Here is a 20,834-nt window from a genome sequence, read left to right as displayed (position 1 = left end):
GCGCGCTTGAAAATTTTCACTTTTCATTTAATCGCGAAAAATAGATGTTGTCATTTAAAAATCTAAAAACGTGAAATACGTACTCCAGGAGTAATAATCTTTCGATTAAAGCAATAAAAAAATAATACGAAACCACCCTATTCTGCTTATTTTTTTAATTCCTGCATCTTTTATCAAGAATAATTCTTGTATTTTAGTATTTCTTCTCTGTTTATAAAACCGGGGATTTATGTCACTTATGCCGGTATGTCTGACTCTGGGTTATGGGATTTGCTGCTCAAAGCCGCTTGTTTATGTTCATGTTTATGGTTGGGGAAAAAGTAGAGACCTTTTTCAAAGTAATAGGTTACCTAATTGCCTATGGCAGACCCATGTAATGATTCATTTGTAATTGATCTTTTCAGTCAAAAAAACCTGTCCAATTTTTTTAATCCCCAAGCTAGTGTTAACCTAATGACTTCACTCACAATGCTTGTTCAAATCATAAACATAAGCATGAAATCTCTATATAAAATGGTGAATGAGATTTGTACTCTTATTAAGCACCATTTTAAGCCTGAATTTTTTCGCTTCATTGAAGGTGTTGTGCTTGTGCTCCATGTTGTTATGGAAGGCTGTGCAAAAAAGATAAGGATCAAAATGCTGATCCCGAAATAGTGGAAGACAATTGCCACTGCAACTATGCAGCACTGCAGAAGATAATGGAGGCTGATGCTGCTCTGAGTCGAAGAAATAAAGTTGTCTCTGTTGATGCAGAATCATCCGGAGTTGAGACAAAAAATTGCAAATCAGGAAAATGCTGTGTTGATGTTGTTTATGCAACATACCATGTTGATGTTGGTGAGACCCCATTCTTTGTTGCTGTTGATTATGCTGAACGTAAAGTTATCATCAGCATACGTGGGACGCTCTCAATGAAGGTTTTTATCATTTTCTTACATCAAAGGCATTCCTAGGTATTAACCATGTGGTTGTAATGCTTAGTGATAGAAGAAATTCCTTTTCTTGTTTCTAGGATGTGATAACTGATCTAAATGCGGAAGGAGAGCCATTACCCCTGGCACCACCTCGAGAAGACTGGCTTGGACACAAGGTATTAAACTTTTAATAATTTAAATGCAAAACTCAATGGAAACATTAAATATTAACCAAATTGAATTTGACTCTTTATCCATCCCGCTGAAATTAGGCTGATAGGGTGTAGACAGAGTCTAGTGGCTTAAAACTCCCATTCCCTTATCCCAAAATTTTCAGGAAACAGCCATAAAAAAATCAACCCTTCAGAAATAAATGATTTTTTGCCACTGCCTCTTATTGATATATGATCGTTTTCCCTCTGTGTGATATGAGTTATTTGCTCTAGTTACCATGGTGCTTACACATGTTGATGGTACTGGGTACTTTCCATATTCCTTACAGAAATTCAGCAGTTAGGCATAAAATGTTGCATTTGCTATTGTTTACTGGCATCTCATGGTTTTATTGATATAAATTGTTGCATTTGGTTTCTGAAACTTGCTTTGATAAAGGCAAGGTGCTGCTTGCTATCAACTGGATACTTCTGAAATCTGCAATAAATTTTATTTACTTTTTAATTACATATATTTGTTTTGATGCTGGTTAAATGATCAGGATGGGCTAGAAAATTCTTGTGCCATAAAGTTTAAATCGCATTGGCTTGAATATATTAGTTTCATAGATATTGTAATTTCCAGTCCTTTTTATTTTTTAACCTCTTTGCAGCAGAGTATTCAACATTCTTTGTAGTTTTGCTTAATATCGGGGACAAGCATTTTTTTCTTTTAGTCACTCCCATTAATTATTTCCACAAGTAGCTCACATGAGTCCTTAATGCCTGCCAATTATTTTTTACATGATTATCTCAGTTAATTAGCACCACAAATTATTGATTACTTTAGACTATATTCCTCTCTTTATCACATTCATATCAAGCACTTGGGTACCTCACATTCATTTCACCACATGCAAGTTTTATAGCCAAAAGCAGTTCTACATTTTAACTCTTTGATGTAATAGTATTTAGAATTCTTGTCTGAGTAACATGAAGTTCTAAAAATTTTTTTCAGTTCAGTACATTGATTATCTATGACAAAATCTCTAATGGTTCAAGAAAAAAGTTCACTGTTTGGTGAATGCAATGGATGTTGAAGGAGAGCCAACATATTAAGGTTTAATCTTTTTCCCCTCCTGAGTTTGCTAACTAGCAGCATGGAGTGTTGCATAAATATCTTTATAAATGTTATTATAACTACTTAAGGGTGAAATTGATTGGAATGACTGCACTCAATCTTAATGAAACTTGAAACGGTGATAAAATTTCTCGGGAAAGTGCTGGTTGCTGTGTGAGTTAAGCATGATTTTAAGCAGTGGTTTTACCACGATGACAGTTCTCTACATTCTTACAGAATTAAATGCTGAAAGTAAAATGCTCCTCGTGCAAGAGCTTATTCATTTAAAATGCATGTTACCTTTCAGATTTGCCATTCTACCAATGTTTAGCATTGAATTTTATCATTTTTATGTTATTCTAGTTAAATAAAATGCCCATTATTTTTTCACTTAAGTTGTTATTTTAACCGATTATGGAAAAACAGATTGTTTTGAAAGTCTAATAAGTAGTGTCAAGCCTTAGTGTCGTTTAGGCTAATTTATTGAGCTAAGCAAAAATATCTTGCCATTCCTAAATGAACTCTTTACGGCATAACTGGATCTTCCTTCCATGGGGCAGACTGCAATGTAATCTAATGATGAGTCAAGAGTGTACTTTATTCTATGACCCACTGGTGAGTCATGCTTAGGTTCATCTTCTTGCTACTGCATAGTGGTGGTGCCGGACTCATAGACCTTCTGGCAGTGGGAGTGGGTCAAGTGGAAGTTGACGGATGCTGTGCAGCTACTGCTCAGGCCCACTCAGGCCTTCTATTGTGATGCCCTCCTGGCACAGTGCTACTGTAATACTGGATGCGTACAGGCTGTCTAGTCTTGTCCTTGCTAATTTCTGATTAATCTCCTCGGACATGCCTCCAAGGTGGCACAAATCCCTTTAAGTTTCTGCTTTTGTTGTGTCAAACCTCATCTTGAAGTGACCTCAGCAAGTGGTGTCATGTGTTACATTAAATAATTGCATTGTGGGTATACATAATATCGTATTGACAGGATTGCTCTGATCATAAGTGGTTGGTTGAGTTGTATGATCTATCATTTCAAGTGGCACCATCCTGTCTGTCACCAATGAATCACACCCAACTTCTAGCTATCCCACAAAGCTTGCCATCTTCAGGATAGAACTCTTTAAGTTTTCTTGATCTAACTTCTCATTTTTCTGAATAGAAAAACCATAAAATGATGAAAATTAGTTATTTTGCCATTGCATAGGGTGGAGTTCAGATGTGACCCACCAGTGGGTCATGTTACAGTGAATGTATTAAATAACATATCTTCATGATAAGATATTTCATCATGTTAAACCAAGTGGTAACAAAGCAGTTTTCAAGAATTTATTTATTTTTTAAATTTGCTTTAAGAAATGTGATCCATTTATTTCCAAAGAATGAATGTAACATCAACTTTTAATGTGTAGTTGAATTTAAATGTGTACAAATATGCATATAGGTATGCAATTTCAAAATGTAGGAATATGTAGTTTGTTTGTAAACCTTCAAGTACATTCTGTCATCATATATGAGCCATGTGTAATGAAATATTTTTTTGCCATAGAATACTCCCATTCCTAAGTATTTTCTACTTAATATGCTTATTCATAAAAATGATGTAGCCATTAGATTATAAACATGTCCAGGGCATGATAAACTAGCTTTAATGCTAATTAAAAATTACATATGTGGGAAGGAGAGAGAAAAATATGTGATTGCTAGTAATATGCAAGCACTCTTTCCTGATATAGATATTTCCCAGGTGACCCTCATCCCCTCTCATGCCTTTATCATATCTTTGGTGTATACTATATAGTCCGAAGGGTATAGAGTAATGACTAGGAAATTACCTTTCAGCATGAGATATCCAAAACTATACATTTATCACCAGAGTTATCTGAGTAAAAGCAACTGTGTTACTGGTAGCAATTACATTTACATATTTTAATTTTTACTTGTAGCTGAAACATTTAAAAAGATGCAACTATTAATTGTAATCTATTAATTGTTTTCTGAAAGTAAAAGTTACTATTTGGCACATACCTTTCTGCGGCTAGTAATTCAAAAAGCCCACACCATGTGAACGAGTTTACTGCACATCAGACAATATTTTCCAGGCACATACTCCAGAGGAATTTGTTCTTATTCATAGTTCATGGAAGCTACATCTCCCCCAAAATTTGGCTTGCATATCCTATGTTGTTACATTGTGACCCACGAAGTACAAGTCTCTTTATGGATCCAAAAATCAATTGACAAATTCCTGTTTGGTATGTAGCAAGTTTGTCAGTTCTCTTCCTTTTTGCACAAGTGGCTTAGTAGTAAACAAATTTCATCCAATTGCGGTGCATTGGCCTGGAGTGAAATTTTAAGAATGATGCTGAAAACTTATACAGTGACGAAGCTTGTAACTGTATCCTGTAACTTACTAATATTGTACTTGTAAAAGATAAAATTTTTTAAAGTAACTTTACCTGAGCCCAGCTATATTTTTGTGGTAGATAAACTATCTCTGAATATTGCCATCAGTTTTTTTTTTCATTTTAATACTGATGAAGGTGGATCAAGGCTTTTTTTTGGTATAAGGTGCAAGCTCTGAGGGAGATGGGATGCAAGCTGGATGTTTTGAAGATGGACTGCAGGATAGAGGAAGTTGCATCATTGGATCAACGTTTGACTGCTTAATATGTTTCTATCATCTGATACTTTATCTGAAATGAGAAAGAATTGTCAATGAAACAGTTGTCTGGCTAATACTAGTGTTGAATGGACCAAGTTTAATGATAGGTCCATAACTTATATCTCTCATTTTGAAATGCTAATATTGCACCGGTACTGGCTTTTAATGTTCATCTCTAGTAGGCAACTAAGGCACTATTACCTGCTTGCATGTCCTAAAATATTGCTTCTGTGATTACTATCTGATTTACTTCATACATGGTTTTTTGAAATGGCAAAAGAAAACTTTTTCTCTAACATTTTCTTAAGCATTTTTCCACTGTTGTTCATTCAGTTTTCCTATAGTTGTTCAATATCTTCATGTGAAAATAAGTTTTTGCACCTCAATCTCCTCTATTTTCATTCAAAAGCTTTGAAAATTTGAAGAAAGTTTCACTTTTTTATGGTCTTAATCTCTATATATATTTCCTTAATATACTGCCCAGGCAGCACAAGTAATGGCATAAATAGAATATATGTACATATGTATTTGATTTCCATGGATATCCTCCTTTTCAGGAGATATCATATCCTATGACATAACCAAATCTACCTCAGCATTAGATATCATTTCTCTCAAAGGGAGAGTATCCAGGGAATCCTTATAAATTCTATATATACGTGCGTCATCTCTTGTGCTTGGTGGGTATGGATATTAAAGCTGTACATTTCCATACATGTTATTTTGATGCATTTTATCTTCTTTTTTTAATATTACACAAGATATCATTTGCATTACTACACACCATTATCCTCTCCTGAATGTATTTGGCAGATGTGTGAGTTATTTAAACATTATTTACCTCATTTATTCAACAGGGAATGGTTCAAGCAGCTGAGTACATTCGTGGGAAGTTAAATGGAGAAGGTATACTGGAACGAGCGTTTTGTCGGGATACATCACGGGGTACCCAGAGTTTTGGATTGGTCTTAGTGGGCCACTCACTGGGTGCTGGGACGGCAGCTATTCTTGCAATCCTAATGAGAGGAGAGTTTCCAGGCCTTCACTGCTATGCGTACTCACCCCCTGGTGGATTGCTTAGGTATGTAAAAGTATTTAAACTTGTGATAAGAGATGTTTGTTTTACTATTAGAGGTTTATGAAGTTGTTAGTGGTTTCAGGATGGGTCATAAATTAAAAGTGTGATTATAAATCATTAAATATCTAGTGTATATGTACCAAGAAATACTTCAACGAAAGTTTCACTACCTTTTCACTTAGCTAGTTGCCTCACTTTAGCAAATATTTTGTGGTGCAGCACACAGTTCATTCATTAGTGGTCTAAAGGTGTTATGAAGTCATGTCTATTGGAAAGTTTGAGAACATTAATGCAATGGCTGAAAATCACACATGTTTCCAAGCATTATCGACTATCTTAAGTAACTTCTGTTGCTCTGCCATCAATGGAAACTGCAAATGATGCAGCATCCATGACAAATATGAGTTGATTATGAGAGGTTTCTGAAAGTTTCTATTTAGAAACCAAAGAGGTTTTGTGAATTTTAATGAAAACTTTCGAGGAATATAATTTGCCTTACAAAGTGGTTTTCTGGTGGATTCTCAGAGATTTTGAAGAGGATTTTAGGGGGCTTTCAGAGCCTGTGATAAAATTCCAAGAATTCTGTTAAAGTTATCCAGGCAGCTTACCAATGTGTCCATGATTTCTCTAATACTATGAAGAGGTTTTCAACAGGATTGGGGGTTTCACCACTGTTGATTCAGAGAGGATATCAATGAGGTGAAGTGTGTAATCCTGGAGCTTTTCAATGTAATCATCAAAATCAATATAAAATAAATTTCATATTTGAAATTGGATGCAAGGGAGCATCATTTCCAAGGAAAAAATTGGGAACTAATACTGAGAAAAATACCAGTTGGTCTGTGTGCCTATAACTTTCACATTTGGAACTTAAGTTTTATATGTGTTCTGGATCTGGAACTGAGACTCAATGCCTGTTCCAGGCCTTAAGGATAGCAGATCTAATTTTAATTAAGGACTGGCATGAAATTTTTGAGAATGGGATGTTAAAATGTAATGCAATAAATTTGCAGGTACTTTCATTAAGTTTTCAAGAGCATTTCAACAAAAAATACTATGTACTGCTATCCTTTTGACAACCCAACAAAAGTCTCATTCTGGCTTATGATTTTCATCTAGGATGCGTTTGGGTCAGTTTTTTTCTTAAGCTGTTTGGCATTATTGATTGTTCTTTTCCCTTATCTTTCAATAAGCTTATTAAAGTCATGTCTTTAAATCAAACTGTAAACATGATTTTATTCCATTCCAGCTTACCTGCTGTTGAATATACCAAAGAATTCATTACCTCTGTAGTTGTTGGTAAGGATGTTGTTCCTCGTATTGGCTTGCATCAGCTTGAATCCCTTCGGACAGACCTCATCAAAGCAATTCAGCAGAGCAAGGAACCCAAAGTATGAAACAATCTCTATTTTATTGTTTTATTTTTTTATGCCTAGTGCTGGAGTTACTCCTAATTATAGTGTGTTTTACACATTTTCTTATGTTTTTACTTTTCTTGTTCATTGAATGTCTTACATATTCATGTGTTTTCCCTACCCTTGGATGTGTGGGTAATGGAATCATATATTTCTTGATTCAATATTGCAGTTCATTATTAAGTTGATTTAGTTAAAAACTTGGGGAAAATTTCATGAGTCTTTCGAGGCATAAAGATTGAAATGTATTCAATAGGGTACTGAATAGTTTTTTTACTTGCTGAAACTTCTATCATCATGATCCACAAACTTCAAATTGAAAAACAAAGTTTTTTTTAAATTGTAAGTAGGTTTACTGCATTTAAAAAAATTCATGAATTCAGTTATTTCATTTTGAGGTTGGGAACAACTGTCTCATATGATGATATATGTACTTGCAATTGTTGTATCTATTTAATTTCAAAACATTTTTTGAGAACATTTCAAACAACTTCTACAGCTGCATAGCATTGTCTTTATTTGAAACCAGCTTCACCCATAACAATAGAATATAAGAAAAATTTCCTCTGAAGACATAAGGCATTAGAAACCAGCCAATTGTGCATAAAAGGCTAATATCTGGCCTAGGTTGACTGAAGTTAATTATTAAATAGTTTTGTCAACAAATTATACATACATGTAATGCAATAATTTCTATCGTTCATAGTGAAATATATATTCAGTGATGTAATTAGTACATTTTAATTTGAAATTCACCTGAATTTGGCAATGAACCTTAATCCTATGGGATATTTTTTCAGTGTACAGTAATTGGGTCAGTGTACAGATCACTATGTGCTAAAAGTCAATGTGCTTCGATTCCTTAAGGATTTCATCAAGTAGAAACTCATGTGCATATGATGAGAAGGTTTACTTTTGGTAATCTGAATCCTTGAAGAGATAAGGAGGTAGGAGATTACTTTTTATTGTTTTGTTGTGTTGCTCATCCTTTTAAACACCAATGGAATTTTGTCGTACATTTATCAAAAAGTTTCGTCCTCATTCTCTTTATCTTAGGGTACCTTGTAATCTTCACTGAAGTATCATGTAATCATGTTTAATGAGGAGCATTGGTGAATTAATTGATCGACATCTACTTTCTGTGATGTATTTCAAAGCTGCCACGTGAATGGCAGTGAAATTTATGATGATCGCCATGGAAAGAAATTTCTCTTGACTGGAAATAGAACCACACATCTTTTGCTTTCAATTCTGGCCTGGGAGAATTTTTTCCATGGCAATGATGTGCATTTAAATGCTGTTCAATGGGCAACTTTAGGTAACATCATATTTATCACCTTTTGTGGCTTATATGATTCCAAGATAGCCGAAAAATGAAACCAAAAATCTGGTATTTTGGGATTCAAGGAATTTTACCTATAATTATTGCAAGTTAAAAAATATTCCAAAGCCGAAAAAAATCCAAAGAAAAGCATTAGAAATTTTCACAAAATCAACCAAAAAATCTAGTTTCCATCAATGGAATTTCGTATTACTGAGACATTTTTATATGGTCAATATTAATGAAAAAATGTAGTCCTGTAAGGCTCCCATGTTGACCTATCTACGCCCACGGGTACCATACAGCACCCAGTGCAGTGCTGAGCCAATACTCCTGCAATGCATTTAATATGTGAATTTTAGCATATATTTCGGTGCACATACTTAGTAGAAGGTTTCCTGTATTATTCTGTCACTTTAAAATGTGTTCATTGTGTTGAGTTCATATATATCATATTTTTTTAGAGTGAAATATATGTAAATTAAAAAAAAAAAAAACTTTGGGCGCTGACGGGTTAATTCAAGTTGATAACTCGAAAACCAATCGAATTTTTCAAGTTTTCATATTTTTTCTCTGGATGAGTTTTTATTACTTTCACTTATAAAAAACAGCGTACTCACACCTATAACTTTTCAGGCTACCAATTTGTATCAATGAGTTAGTGATAGGTCAATTCGCAGCTTGTGTGGTCTTTGTGCAGGTTTAAAGTTTTCAATTAGTTGTTGCTTCTTGTATTATTCCTCATGTGGTCATCTTGGATGAACCACAAGGGCATAACACCTAGCCTTATGAGCCTAGGTAAAATTGCCATGGGAATAAACGAACATGCATAGCATAGTGGTTTGCATAATAGTCTTGAAAACCAAAGGTCTATGATTCTATTCCTGGTCCAGGGAAACCTGCAATTAATGGGAATCCACTTTCTGTCCTTCTCAGTGGAAAACAATCACAGGGGGTGTGGTCTGCTGCGGCTGTCAAACTAGTGATAATCCTTCAACTGCATCCTCTATTGAGATTCCTCCGATGTCAGCCAATGAGGCCTCCATCCAGGCTGTGAATGAATTGAAGGGTGACAGCGTGGAGGAAGACCTTGAAGTGGGAATGTCCAGGTCCAGGTGCAATTCGCAAGCCCATCCCACGGACAGTTCCATTGCTCTCACAGTGCATCAACCTCTCTACCCTCCTGGTAGAATCATCCACATTGTGAGGCATCATCCTAGCAAGGGAGAGTAAGTATTATAGGGAAATTGATCTACTATTTCAAGCCGAATTTCATTCATTTTTATGTGTTGATACTAATTCATGTGGATGCTTCATTCTAAATCATCCTGTGTGGGTATCCATCATACATTTTAATTTTTTTAATTATCTGTGGGAAATAACTTCTTTTTGAAAGTCATAAGCATTAATGAAAAAATTATGTCTCTGTTTAAATTTCTATAAAATATCCAGGTATATCAAAGTTTTTAATTTATGTGGGGTCACAACTAGCTCTACTTGTTACTTCCACTGTAATCTATTTTTTTTTCAAATGAGCATACTTGTAATAGTTAAGAAATGGAAATTTTAGCTAGTTTAATGCATTGTTACCATTTACTGTATTAACCCTCTTAGTGCAGCAAGCAGACATTTTGGCTTCTGAATCTTGAGTAAAAGGTGTGTTGTGCGGATATATCAGCCTATTCAAAATATTTATTGCATCCAATAAAAATTCATTGAAAAATTCATCTAAAACTACAATGTCAAAATATTTTTCTGAAATCCTACATTTTCTTAACCCTTCAGGTGCATTATGTTTCTTGCTTACTCGGTCAAAGAAAATTACCTATTTAATTTGCCTAAATTTTTATTTGGTGGAGCAAATTGGCTGCATTGAAAAATATTAAACTGAGCTGCCATCTGTTATGGAGGAAAACTACTTTGTCATTTTTTAGCCCATTCACTGCAGCTTGTAAGTTGTGAACTTATCCCAGTAACAAAATTTTTTTTCTCTGCATTTTACGTCATTTATACGTCATGCCAAGTCAAGTGCTGGTTTTTCATTGCCGCACCTCACCCTCCACTTAGCAGGCTCCGCAGTGAATGGGTCAAGGAACGAGTAGGGGAAAAGGATCAGATAGGGCAACTTACTGAATATGCAGAAATTTGATGGTTTTTTTATCCAAAAAACCATGGGATAGGCCTTCAAGAAGGCTAAATATCTCTCAGCATTTCTTCATGTTTCTTGCTGGCACCCAAGAAAAAGGGTCTGCACTAAGAGGGTTTAATTGATCTTATGAAAAGTGAAAATTTGAGGTACGCATTGCTGAACCCACATGGTATCACATATTTCATTTTCTAATCATAAATCTGTATCGTGAATCAAAAATTAAAATTATGAAGAGAAATTCTCTCTCTATTCTCATTATTATAATTGATCACTGTTAGCAATTATATTCATCATTATTGCTAAGTAATTGTGTTTCTCCTATCTTCTGATAAATTTGTTATCATGTCATTTTCAAACCTCCGATGTGACTGTACATATCATTGTCCTATCATAAAAAGTTCTAGAGATTTATGTTTTATTTCAACCAAGTGTGTTTTTTATCTTTCTTTTGTCTATTTTTCATCAAATACGGAAGCAAAAATGAATTTTTTCACATCTGAAGTAACTAAAATCAATATGAAAATAGAGATTTACTCTTATTTATTTTTTATTTTAGGAAAAAGTATGAAAAAAGGTGGAGGTATGTAACAATTATATCGTTAACGTGTAAGACTTTTTTGGTATCAATTCATCAAAAATGCATGAACAGCAGTCGGGCATGGCATTTCATAATTCACAGTTGAACTTACTAATTGCATCATTTTGGGGCCTGTGATGTCTCAACACTAGTCTGGTTCATTGTGTACCTAGTTCAGGGTCTTGTCAATGGAAATTAGAATGTATAATATTTTTACATTTATTATGAGACTAACTAAAGTTACAAAAACATCCTACACCTACTGCTCCTCCTATTTTGAGGTGAATGCACCTTTGAGTCTATGTTCCTTACTCCTAGAGAAGAAAGTATCAATTTTCAGCATATGATAGCTCCGAATTAAAGATGAGCACATTAGGTTTCACATATGGTGTTTTGTTGAAATGTGTTTAGAGGATACTTGACTATTCCCTGCTATCGGACTATTTGATATTTAAAACTGGAGGAATATGAATGACTTAAGTGGTATCAAAATAAATTCAAAAATAAAAGTAACATGTAAAAAATATTCTGTATGAGTTTAGTTTAGATTTTCTTGAATTTAAAACCCTGTTTCTATATTGTTAGAAAATAGCTTGATTAATTGGACAAAAAATATGTATAGGTTTATGAACATAAGGCTTTGAGGTGTTCTTTTTGGTTCAAACTCTATTGCAACTGTTAGGTTTGTTAAATAATTCATTTCCAGTCTACATTTATACTGTAGCATGTATGTGGGGGTCCATTGAGATGAGAAATCATCACTTTTTTTTAACAAAGCTTTAGAGTATTTACTCTTATTCTTCTCTTTGTGATATAACTAATTGGCAAATTATAGCCTTGCTTGTGAAATCCTAACTACATATTTGCTCAATGAAATTTTGAAGCTAGGAGGCATTCATTTGAAAGCTACACGTGGAAGAGAAATGTACTGACACAAATTATATTGAAGAGAAAAACGTGTAGACATTGAGGAAGACGTGACAGCTTTAGTTTATCAATGTTAATGAAAAATGTTTTTTTGCTGTACTTCTGATATTGAATCCCTTGCCGACGTTGATAGTAAATTGTGTGCAAAAATTAAAATGACTCTTTGGCCAAAGCAATTTGCTGTTGAAATTTTTGATTTATGACTTATGGAACGTTTTAAGCTGATTTTGGCTTAGATCTAGTAAACGCAATTAGAATTTTTTAGCATTGAATGTTTTCAGTTAGAATGATGTTTAGAATTTGTATTTTTACTATGACTGTTGTTGATTATATATTCCTGTTTGGATAGTGAGAGACTAACTCTAGTGGAAAATTTCAGATTATTCATATGCATGAGAACTGATTTGAGCTGTGTAAGCTAAAACTGTAGAAATTAACTGGTTTGGCAAGTAGTCCTTTTAAATATAGTAGTGTGGGATGTCTTGCAAAATGGAGGTATTTAGAATATCTGTTTAATATATCTGTGTTTTAATGTCATCACATTATTGTGAGTTACTCTCTGCATTCCTCTGCACCTAATTGCTTGTTAAGGGTACCAAATGTATGTACCAAGGGTTACCTGAACACAGTGTTATAAATGAGAATAACACCATTTTGGCTCCCTAATTTATGTTAATGAGGAACAGTTTTCCGTTTGCTTTTGCTAAAAATGCAATTCAATACTTTTCGATAATTGCCTAATCATTTAACACCTTATATGTATACATAATCTAGGTCTTCAAATTAGAAATATAATTAAAATTGTGCCATCAATGAATTAATAAAAGTATCATCCTAATTTATGGAGTGGAAATGTGAAATAGCAGTTTTTATGTCAATAACACTGCAACATAGAGAAATTATAGTTGTTCATATGGGGTAACTATAGATCCTAAATGAGAATAAAAAGGATTTCGTGGCTCCTTATCAATGCAATTTGCATTACGTGGGTGATTATAGGAATTGCATAACTTACAAGGATATATATCTCTAGCTTATGTACTTTAAAGCTAGCCCTTGGACGGTTAACACGCATTCTCCTCTATGTAGATGATTGCCTGTGCCAGTATAAAAACCGGTTGTGGAGATATTTCAACTTTTGGATATATTTAATTTTTCAACTGTAATCGGCATTTGGATTTCCTCATTGAGGACATTTTCACTTTAGCCAATATGATCGATGCTCAACTTAATTATTCTATTTACAAGAGCGTACCCAGGATCAAAACTTGGGGGGGTGGGAAGCCATGGTTGTTCAAGTTATAGGTAAGATTTAATAATGGAAAAAGTGAATGAAACCAACATGTTAAGGAAACTATAACAAGTCTTTATTAGTTTTTAAAATTATTTGCTTATAAAAATATTATTTTCCTTAAAGACATTTGCAATTTTTGCTTCTATGGGGACAGCTGCCCCCTTCTGCCCTTCACTGGATACACCTATTTATCTTTGTCATTTTGGCAGTTCTCAAATTCATTCCTATGAGATAATTAGAGCCCGTCAAAGTAACTGGTAATAAATACATGTCGAAATGAAGTAGACATACTCATGAGAATTTTAGCTCTCCCAGGGAAATTAGTTAAGTTTTATGTTTGATTTCTTATTCATACCAAATCATACTTCAAGTGCCTGTGATACTAGAATAAATTTGCCTCGTTTAAAGTTATTAAACAGTATTAAATACAGAAGAAGTAGAGAAAATTAGTTGAAAATGAATTTGTCTTATGTAAGAATGGGTTTTTAGGAATACCCTATCGAAATCTCATAAGCTAGTCTTCCATAAATATCGGAGCAATTAATTTATAAAATATAAATTAAATTTCCTATTACCAGTGGTATCCTTACTGAATACAAACCTAACATGCTTTATTATTGGCAGAATTCCTAAGTAATACATTACATTTTTTTATGTCATTTCACTGCAGCAGATTGAGCAAAAAGAAGTATACTTAGCCCAACATTTTGAAATGTTAAGGCATCATGAATGAATAAATAATGTGATAGTTTTATGGCTTAACCTGGCAACATGTTATCCATGACACAATATAACTTTTTTTATTTGAATTTGGAAAGTATAAGAATTTCTGAAATAAATAAGGTTCTTTTCATAAATATTTTTGTAGCTACATCATTATTCTATATATTTTTTATTTTAGCGGGTTTAATCACAAATTCATGTAGCCTGAGAAAATGCGGTCTTGTATAACGGAAGTTTTGTATATGCAAACCTCCGTCAGTAAATGACATAGCATAAAATAAAGGGTATACATATGTATATGCAATATTTTTAATTAACACATCAAGGACTGATTAAGGTAATTTTCATGTGTAGGGTGGGTCACTTTTTTTTCAAGATATTTAGCGGTATGCAACCTCTGGCAAAATGTGAATTCAGGGTGGTAGTTGGAATTATGGATCTTGTTTATTAGATGATTCCACAATGTCAGGTCTGTGTTTTTGCTAGACCAGCGGGATTGCAAACTCATAGTAATATATAACTGATGATCAAAGGAAAAAAATGTGGGGGATTATGAGGTAAATAAAGGTAAAGATTAAAGGGGGAGGTTAAGGCAGTATTGAAGGGAAAAATTGTTATAGAGAGTATATGGAGAATCAATGTGCTTCTTTAAACGCAAGTTCTTCTCCTTCAGACTGTGGTTTAATATTGGATAATGGCCAGTGCTGTAGTTGGGAAAAAAATGTAGGCGGTACTCACCAAAATTTGCCAACAAATGAACATGTATTATACATCCGGCCACGGTTGAAATGTCAGACTCAAATTCTTATATTAGTTCCAAGTTGTGCCACGAGATAACTCTGAACAAGTAAATAATAATCATTTCCGATTTTTCTTTCTGATCTCCATTGGCCAATTTACAGTAGGGCTACTTTTTACATATTTAAAAAAAATAGTTTTACTGGTACGCTTATAACAAGTTTGGATTTTAGGGCGTATGCCGTACCGGCCCAACTACAGCACTGATAATGGCCTAATCAATGGAACAGGGTATGAATATTTATGCTTAACTATTTAAACATCAGAAAATATAATCCTTCATCACCATTTGATTATCATCAGCTAGCTATATTATTTTATTTCACTACTCTTTTTTTTCATTAGTTATGCAACTAATATTCAAATCTACATATATGTTTTATCCTTTGCATTTTTCTTGTGAGTTTTTCCTTTATTCTTCTCCATGTGCTTTGATCCTTTGACTCATATTTTTGTGTGTACGAGGGAATTTTTAATTATGTGATCGCTGTACATCTTGCTACTTTCCTAGCAGTTGAACTTGGATCCTGCAAAAATTCTCTGAAATCATTTTTTTGGGACAATCAAGCCATATATCTTGGTATAAAAATTCTCTTATCTCAAATAGGAAGTGTTTTCATCCTAGGACTGAATGATTGCTAAACTGATATAATTTATTAATAAACTTCCAAGACTTTCCTTTTCATTTGAAAGTCAACTTTTGAGTGAATGTGATAGTCGAGAGTAGTGATATTATTATGTATTTTTTAACAATTTTTATAAGTTATGTATCAGTTTATCATTCGTTCAGTCCTATTAGAAGTTCAAACACTAAATTTGAGATCAGTGAATGGTCAGAGAACTAATAATCCATTTATTTATTTCCACTCTTTGATTTTATCATTTGAAAATAATGAAAGATGAGTACATAAATATGTCGCAAACTTTGATTTCGAAAGATGAAACCTAGCATCTTGGCGAAAACAAAATTTACTTATTTTGACTCTTTTGCATTAAGTGTCACTTAGAATATTTTTATTTCCTCAGAGAGGCAACACTCCCTTTAAAGATAATAAATTTGACTGTAAGTGTACACATTCACAAGGATAGTAATTCTACAAGTATTCATGAGGATAGTAACTCTACTAGTATTTACGAGGATAGAGTAAATCTACAAGTATTTCAAAATACTTGTAGAATTACTCTCCTCAAGAATATGAGAAGCTGTCATCCTGAAGGCCCCTGCAATTTGAGAATCATGAATTGCAGGGTGGCTCAATACCCTTTTCTTATCAGGCTGTCATGATGGTTGTGTGATTTGTGAGTTGTCTATAACATTTTAAACCATTTTTAATGTAATTTTTTATGAGATTAGCTTGATATCTCTCATAAGTGTGTTTTTTCTTCTTCCATGAGAACATTAGAATTCACTTGTTGGGATATTTTTCTTTCAAAATACATATATCCTGGACCTTTCTCTAGACAATTCTTTCTCACGTACAGTTTTACCATCTTCGGAAGAATCTTTTGTTTCCAATCTTTAGCAATACTTGCTCTATCCCCTCTCTCAAGAATGCCATCAAGATCCTCAATTGTTGAATCATTCTCTAGGGAATCATCCTCATTAGGCATAGTGACATTTATCGAAGGCAAAAAATATCAATATTTTCAAGGTGAATATGCATCAGCATTTATGTTGCTGATATCCTCAATGCTCGATATTTTGATCCTGATAATGGCATCAATCCCGATATTGATATCAGAAAAAGCTCATATTTTCAGCTCAATATTTGATACTAATATTTTTAGATGCTGCAGATGTATAAACAGCTGCAACACCGTGAGCTCCTCTGCCTTAGAGCTGGAGGTAATACTCATACATTTGCACCAACTATGACTGTAAATAGTTGAGCATGATGCCCAAATCTGTTTTACCACCCACAAAATGGGTGCGCTGTGCACCTATAGAAGTTTTTACTTCAAAAATAGCATTGGCTGCACACAAGCAAAATAAAAAGTAATTTTTAACTCACATGAGTTGCTGCAATGGACAATTAGAAAAGTCAGTTTTTGAATACCCCAGTGAGAAATGGGTGGTGGAATCCACGTGGAACCCACGTGGAATCCACGTTGAGTGGTGGATATTTGGTGGTGGTGGATATTGAGTGGTTGGACCCACATGGAATCCACGTTGATTTCAAGTGGATTTGTGGTGATTATCATAAAATGTTAAACAGAATTTCTAATTTGTGGAACTTAACTCTCTGGTGACATTGCGTCATTTATCATCCTGAAACCACGCTAGTTATGTGAAAATGTATCGCACATTCTATTTTTATATAATTCGTGGAAAGGCAGCCATGAGAGCACATGAAAATTCGTAGACACATATATAGAAGGTTTAGATATAGAGTGGTTGAGGTTTTAATGGTTTTAGGACAGCACCAACTGCTGTTTTAATTTTTCCACCAAATTTCCACGTGGGTTCCACGTTGATTCCACGACCAAAAACACGTGGTATCCACGTTAATTCTCCACGTGGGTTCCACGTGGATTCCACCACCCATTTCTCACTGGGACTGGTGTAAATGGTGTCTAAGAAGATCGCATCATGACCATCGCGAAGTACTCTAACCCAGTGATGACGAATTTCTCATTATCATCTTCATCCTCATATTTTTCATAAGCAGTAACAGATGCGACATGTGGTAGCATTTCATGAAAATTATTTTCAATTATTGATTATTTCCATGAATATTTCCCTTATCCTTCTTTGGTAAAGCACTGAGCATCCATTACATCTTTTTGTTGTGAAAAATCATCTTTGCCTGTCATTTTCAACCTCATCAAACTATTTGACCTTATGCATATCAGCATGGTAGAGCATGTATTCTACTAATAATGGGTTGAAAACAAGGCCATATGTTTAAGCTTGTGCCCATTGTGGTAGACATTTATTTTTAAGTTGAACTTTGGCCTCTGGAAATCATGTGTCTGTGTGTTTTTTACAGACAGGTACTTAACAACCACGAACCAGTTTATCAGGCCTTGTGGGCAAACAACACTGACTTTGATGAAGTTTTGATCTCTCCTGTTATGATACAAGATCATATGCCTGACAAGGTATTGGAAGCCTTAAATAAGGTGAGTTGGAAGTCTTTTAGGATCTTGAACTTTTTACAATCGTGTATTATTATTTTCGTTTCTTTTTTATGTTTTCAAGGTTTGTATTAGTGCAATTTATTGTGTTCATATGTTTGCTTTATTTTGAAATTATTTATCATTTGGTTTATTTTGTTTATAGAAAATAGTGTATGTATGTAGCCTTTTCTCATTTCTTTTTTAATTTCATTTTTATCCCAGGTGATTTCTGGGTATGGAAAACCTCCACAGAACTCTGTCAATGAAAATGATCAGTCAGAGAGCAGGTAATAGCTTATTTATCTAACTACATCAGAAAATCAAATGCTTAGCTTGAAATAAGCTTGTTCTCCTACTCCTCCTTTTTCATATCACATTCTTCTGTATTTTATCTAACCCATCCAGATGCTGGTTTGTAGGTATCCATTGTAAATATTTCATGTGTGACTAATTGGTGTCAGTGGAGCATGAATAAGGCTATTGTTCTGGTTTCTAGGTTATAACTCATGCAGGACCAGCCAAACCTGCACGTCTGGTGTCTCCTACAAGTGATAGTGCCCCACCTACAGCCTCCTGTGTGCCAGCAGATGAAGATCCTGAGTGCTGCCACTTGCTCCTCGGCTCCCCCGCTAAGACCCCTCCTCATCGCCTGTGCCTCGAAACAAGTTTTGGACCAGAGGCTGCCCCAACGCCTTCGTCCACAGTGACAGTCAAACCTTTTCTCCCAATGTGTCCAGGGACCAATGGCCACGGTGGACTTGCGTCTGGCTCCTCGTCCTCCTCCTCCTACGCATCAACAATGGCTGCCACGGCAACCACAGGGACAGCCACGTCGCCCCCATTGGCCCCTCACCCCCTACTCTCCCCGTGGGAATATCCCTCCATCCTGGAAGAAGTCTGCCAACGCCAGTCCCCCATGTGCAAATCTCCCTCTGCAAACCAGTGGCCCCCGCTCTTGGGGCAGTGGTCAGCGACCAGTGGGGTTATAAGTCCAGGGAGGGTGGATCTGGTTAATGATGACTGGCTGGGACTGGCTCCGCTTGCCACGCCCGAATCCCTTTCAGAGGTCTCGAGTATTAGTTCAAGGGCCAGCTTGGGTCTGGTGTTGGGTGCACAAACTGGAGCGGAGGTGTTTGTGACTCCGCCGTGTAGACGCGGTCGTGTTGCCATCCGTTCCCAACGACTTGCAGACTCTTTAGATGGGGACAATGTTTGCATGGGTCTTGTTGGGGAACCAGGATCAATGTTGCCTATGGTGACATCAAGTTCCGAGGACCAAAGTTTCGAATCGGCTCAGTCCAACTCCTCCAAACAGGTGACATTTGACTTGGGGGATTTCAGTACAAGTAATAAAAAGGAAGATGCCGTGGCAGTTTCGGCAACTGCTGGTGCTACTGTTGCAAGCAGTTGGAGAGGTGTGCCAAGGGCTACTTGGAAGGCGGACCCTCATCAATCAAGCAGTGGATCACTTGTTCGGGAAGTGAACCAAACATCAGCCTCACTTGCATCTCCGACAGTGTCTTCCACCTCCCAATGTTCCTCCCACACTTCAGTCTCGCCTTGCCTGGTAAATGGTCCAAAAGTTACCAAATACCCCTTCCAGGTGCACTCAGTTGGACAGGGAGAGAGTAGTGTATGAGTCAATTAGCACCAAAGAAATATATTAACTGTTTCTTAAAGATGTGGCAGCTATAGATTGATAATAACTTTCAATTGTATGGTTGGCAGTGAGAATATAATATTTATTGTTTATTTATTGATATAATTTTAAAATGTACCAAACTGTAAAGTTGCGGCTCAGGAATAAAGTTGTTATTAAAATTAGCCAATCACTTAATTATCCATTAATTTTCATGCTGGCAAGTTTGAAATAATAAGCAAGTACTGTCTCGGGATATGGTTCTGCAACCTAATCGAGTCCTTAATTTCAAAGGAATGGAGACAATTCTCTCATCACTTTTTTCTCTATAATAAATATCTATTTATTCTCAGCATTACATAGGTTGAGGAAGGTTTAGAAGCTAATTTTGGGAAATGATTTTTTAAGCCTGTCACCAATATTTTCTTCCCTAAATTTTCTATCTGATGTTTTTGATGGGTGTATATATTTAGACCTGCTGCTAACCTTGAGGTGATGACCTATGTTCTCTCTTTCCAAGTGTATTTGGTGCATGTTTGCTTTCTCAGCACTTGAAGAACTTGGGTAGAAAGAACATACATTGCACTAATCCTCCTTGAAGTACTACCAATTGATTAAATTATACAACCCATAGAGTAAAATTTATGATTAAAAATTGATTTATTTATGGACCACTACTATTAAGATGGAGTTTTGATTACTAAATACTAAAATATGATGAAATACTTAAGATGCAACTTAATCATATCATAGTGAGTATGCAAAAGTAGTTAAAATGTTTCAGTGTTGGTAATATTAGCACACAGTAAGCAGAGGATTCCATTATTCATTAAGCTGGTGTATAGGATAACAAAAAAAATGCAGATTTATTCCAGAATTATGTATGTTACTTTTAGCAAGTGAAGGAAAGAGTGTATATTTTGTAATCTCTCAAGTAAA

At 35.0% G+C, this 20,834-nt stretch overlaps 1 protein-coding gene across 3 annotated transcripts in view; it reads left to right on the top strand.

The window, feature by feature from the left end:
- The window catches only part of LOC124153707 (diacylglycerol lipase-alpha-like), a 285,971-nt gene extending 265,891 nt beyond the window's left edge, over positions 1-20,080 (top strand). Inside the window, exons 8-16 of one of the 3 annotated variants that reach the window (XM_046527034.1) lie at positions 581-920; positions 1,016-1,093; positions 5,712-5,935; positions 7,182-7,323; positions 9,605-9,897; positions 11,374-11,397; positions 18,127-18,259; positions 18,479-18,543; positions 18,753-18,844. In XM_046527034.1, coding sequence (XP_046382990.1) covers positions 581-920; positions 1,016-1,093; positions 5,712-5,935; positions 7,182-7,323; positions 9,605-9,897; positions 11,374-11,397; positions 18,127-18,259; positions 18,479-18,543; positions 18,753-18,759 — 1,306 coding nt within the window. In that variant the 3' untranslated portion in view covers positions 18,760-18,844. Of the gene's footprint in view, positions 1-580; positions 921-1,015; positions 1,094-5,711; positions 5,936-7,181; positions 7,324-9,604; positions 9,898-11,373; positions 11,398-18,126; positions 18,260-18,478; positions 18,544-18,752 lie in introns of all 3 variants that reach the window. The other 2 variants (XM_046527032.1, XM_046527033.1) reach the window with 2 other exon arrangements.
- The last annotated feature ends 754 nt before the right edge of the window (positions 20,081-20,834 follow it).

The sequence above is a fragment of the Ischnura elegans genome, chromosome 2 (assembly GCF_921293095.1).
Source record: "Ischnura elegans chromosome 2, ioIscEleg1.1, whole genome shotgun sequence".
In the NCBI taxonomy this organism is placed as follows: domain Eukaryota; kingdom Metazoa; phylum Arthropoda; class Insecta; order Odonata; family Coenagrionidae; genus Ischnura; species Ischnura elegans.
Note: the sequence above shows the minus strand (reverse complement) of the source record. Positions and strands in the feature narration are given on the sequence as shown.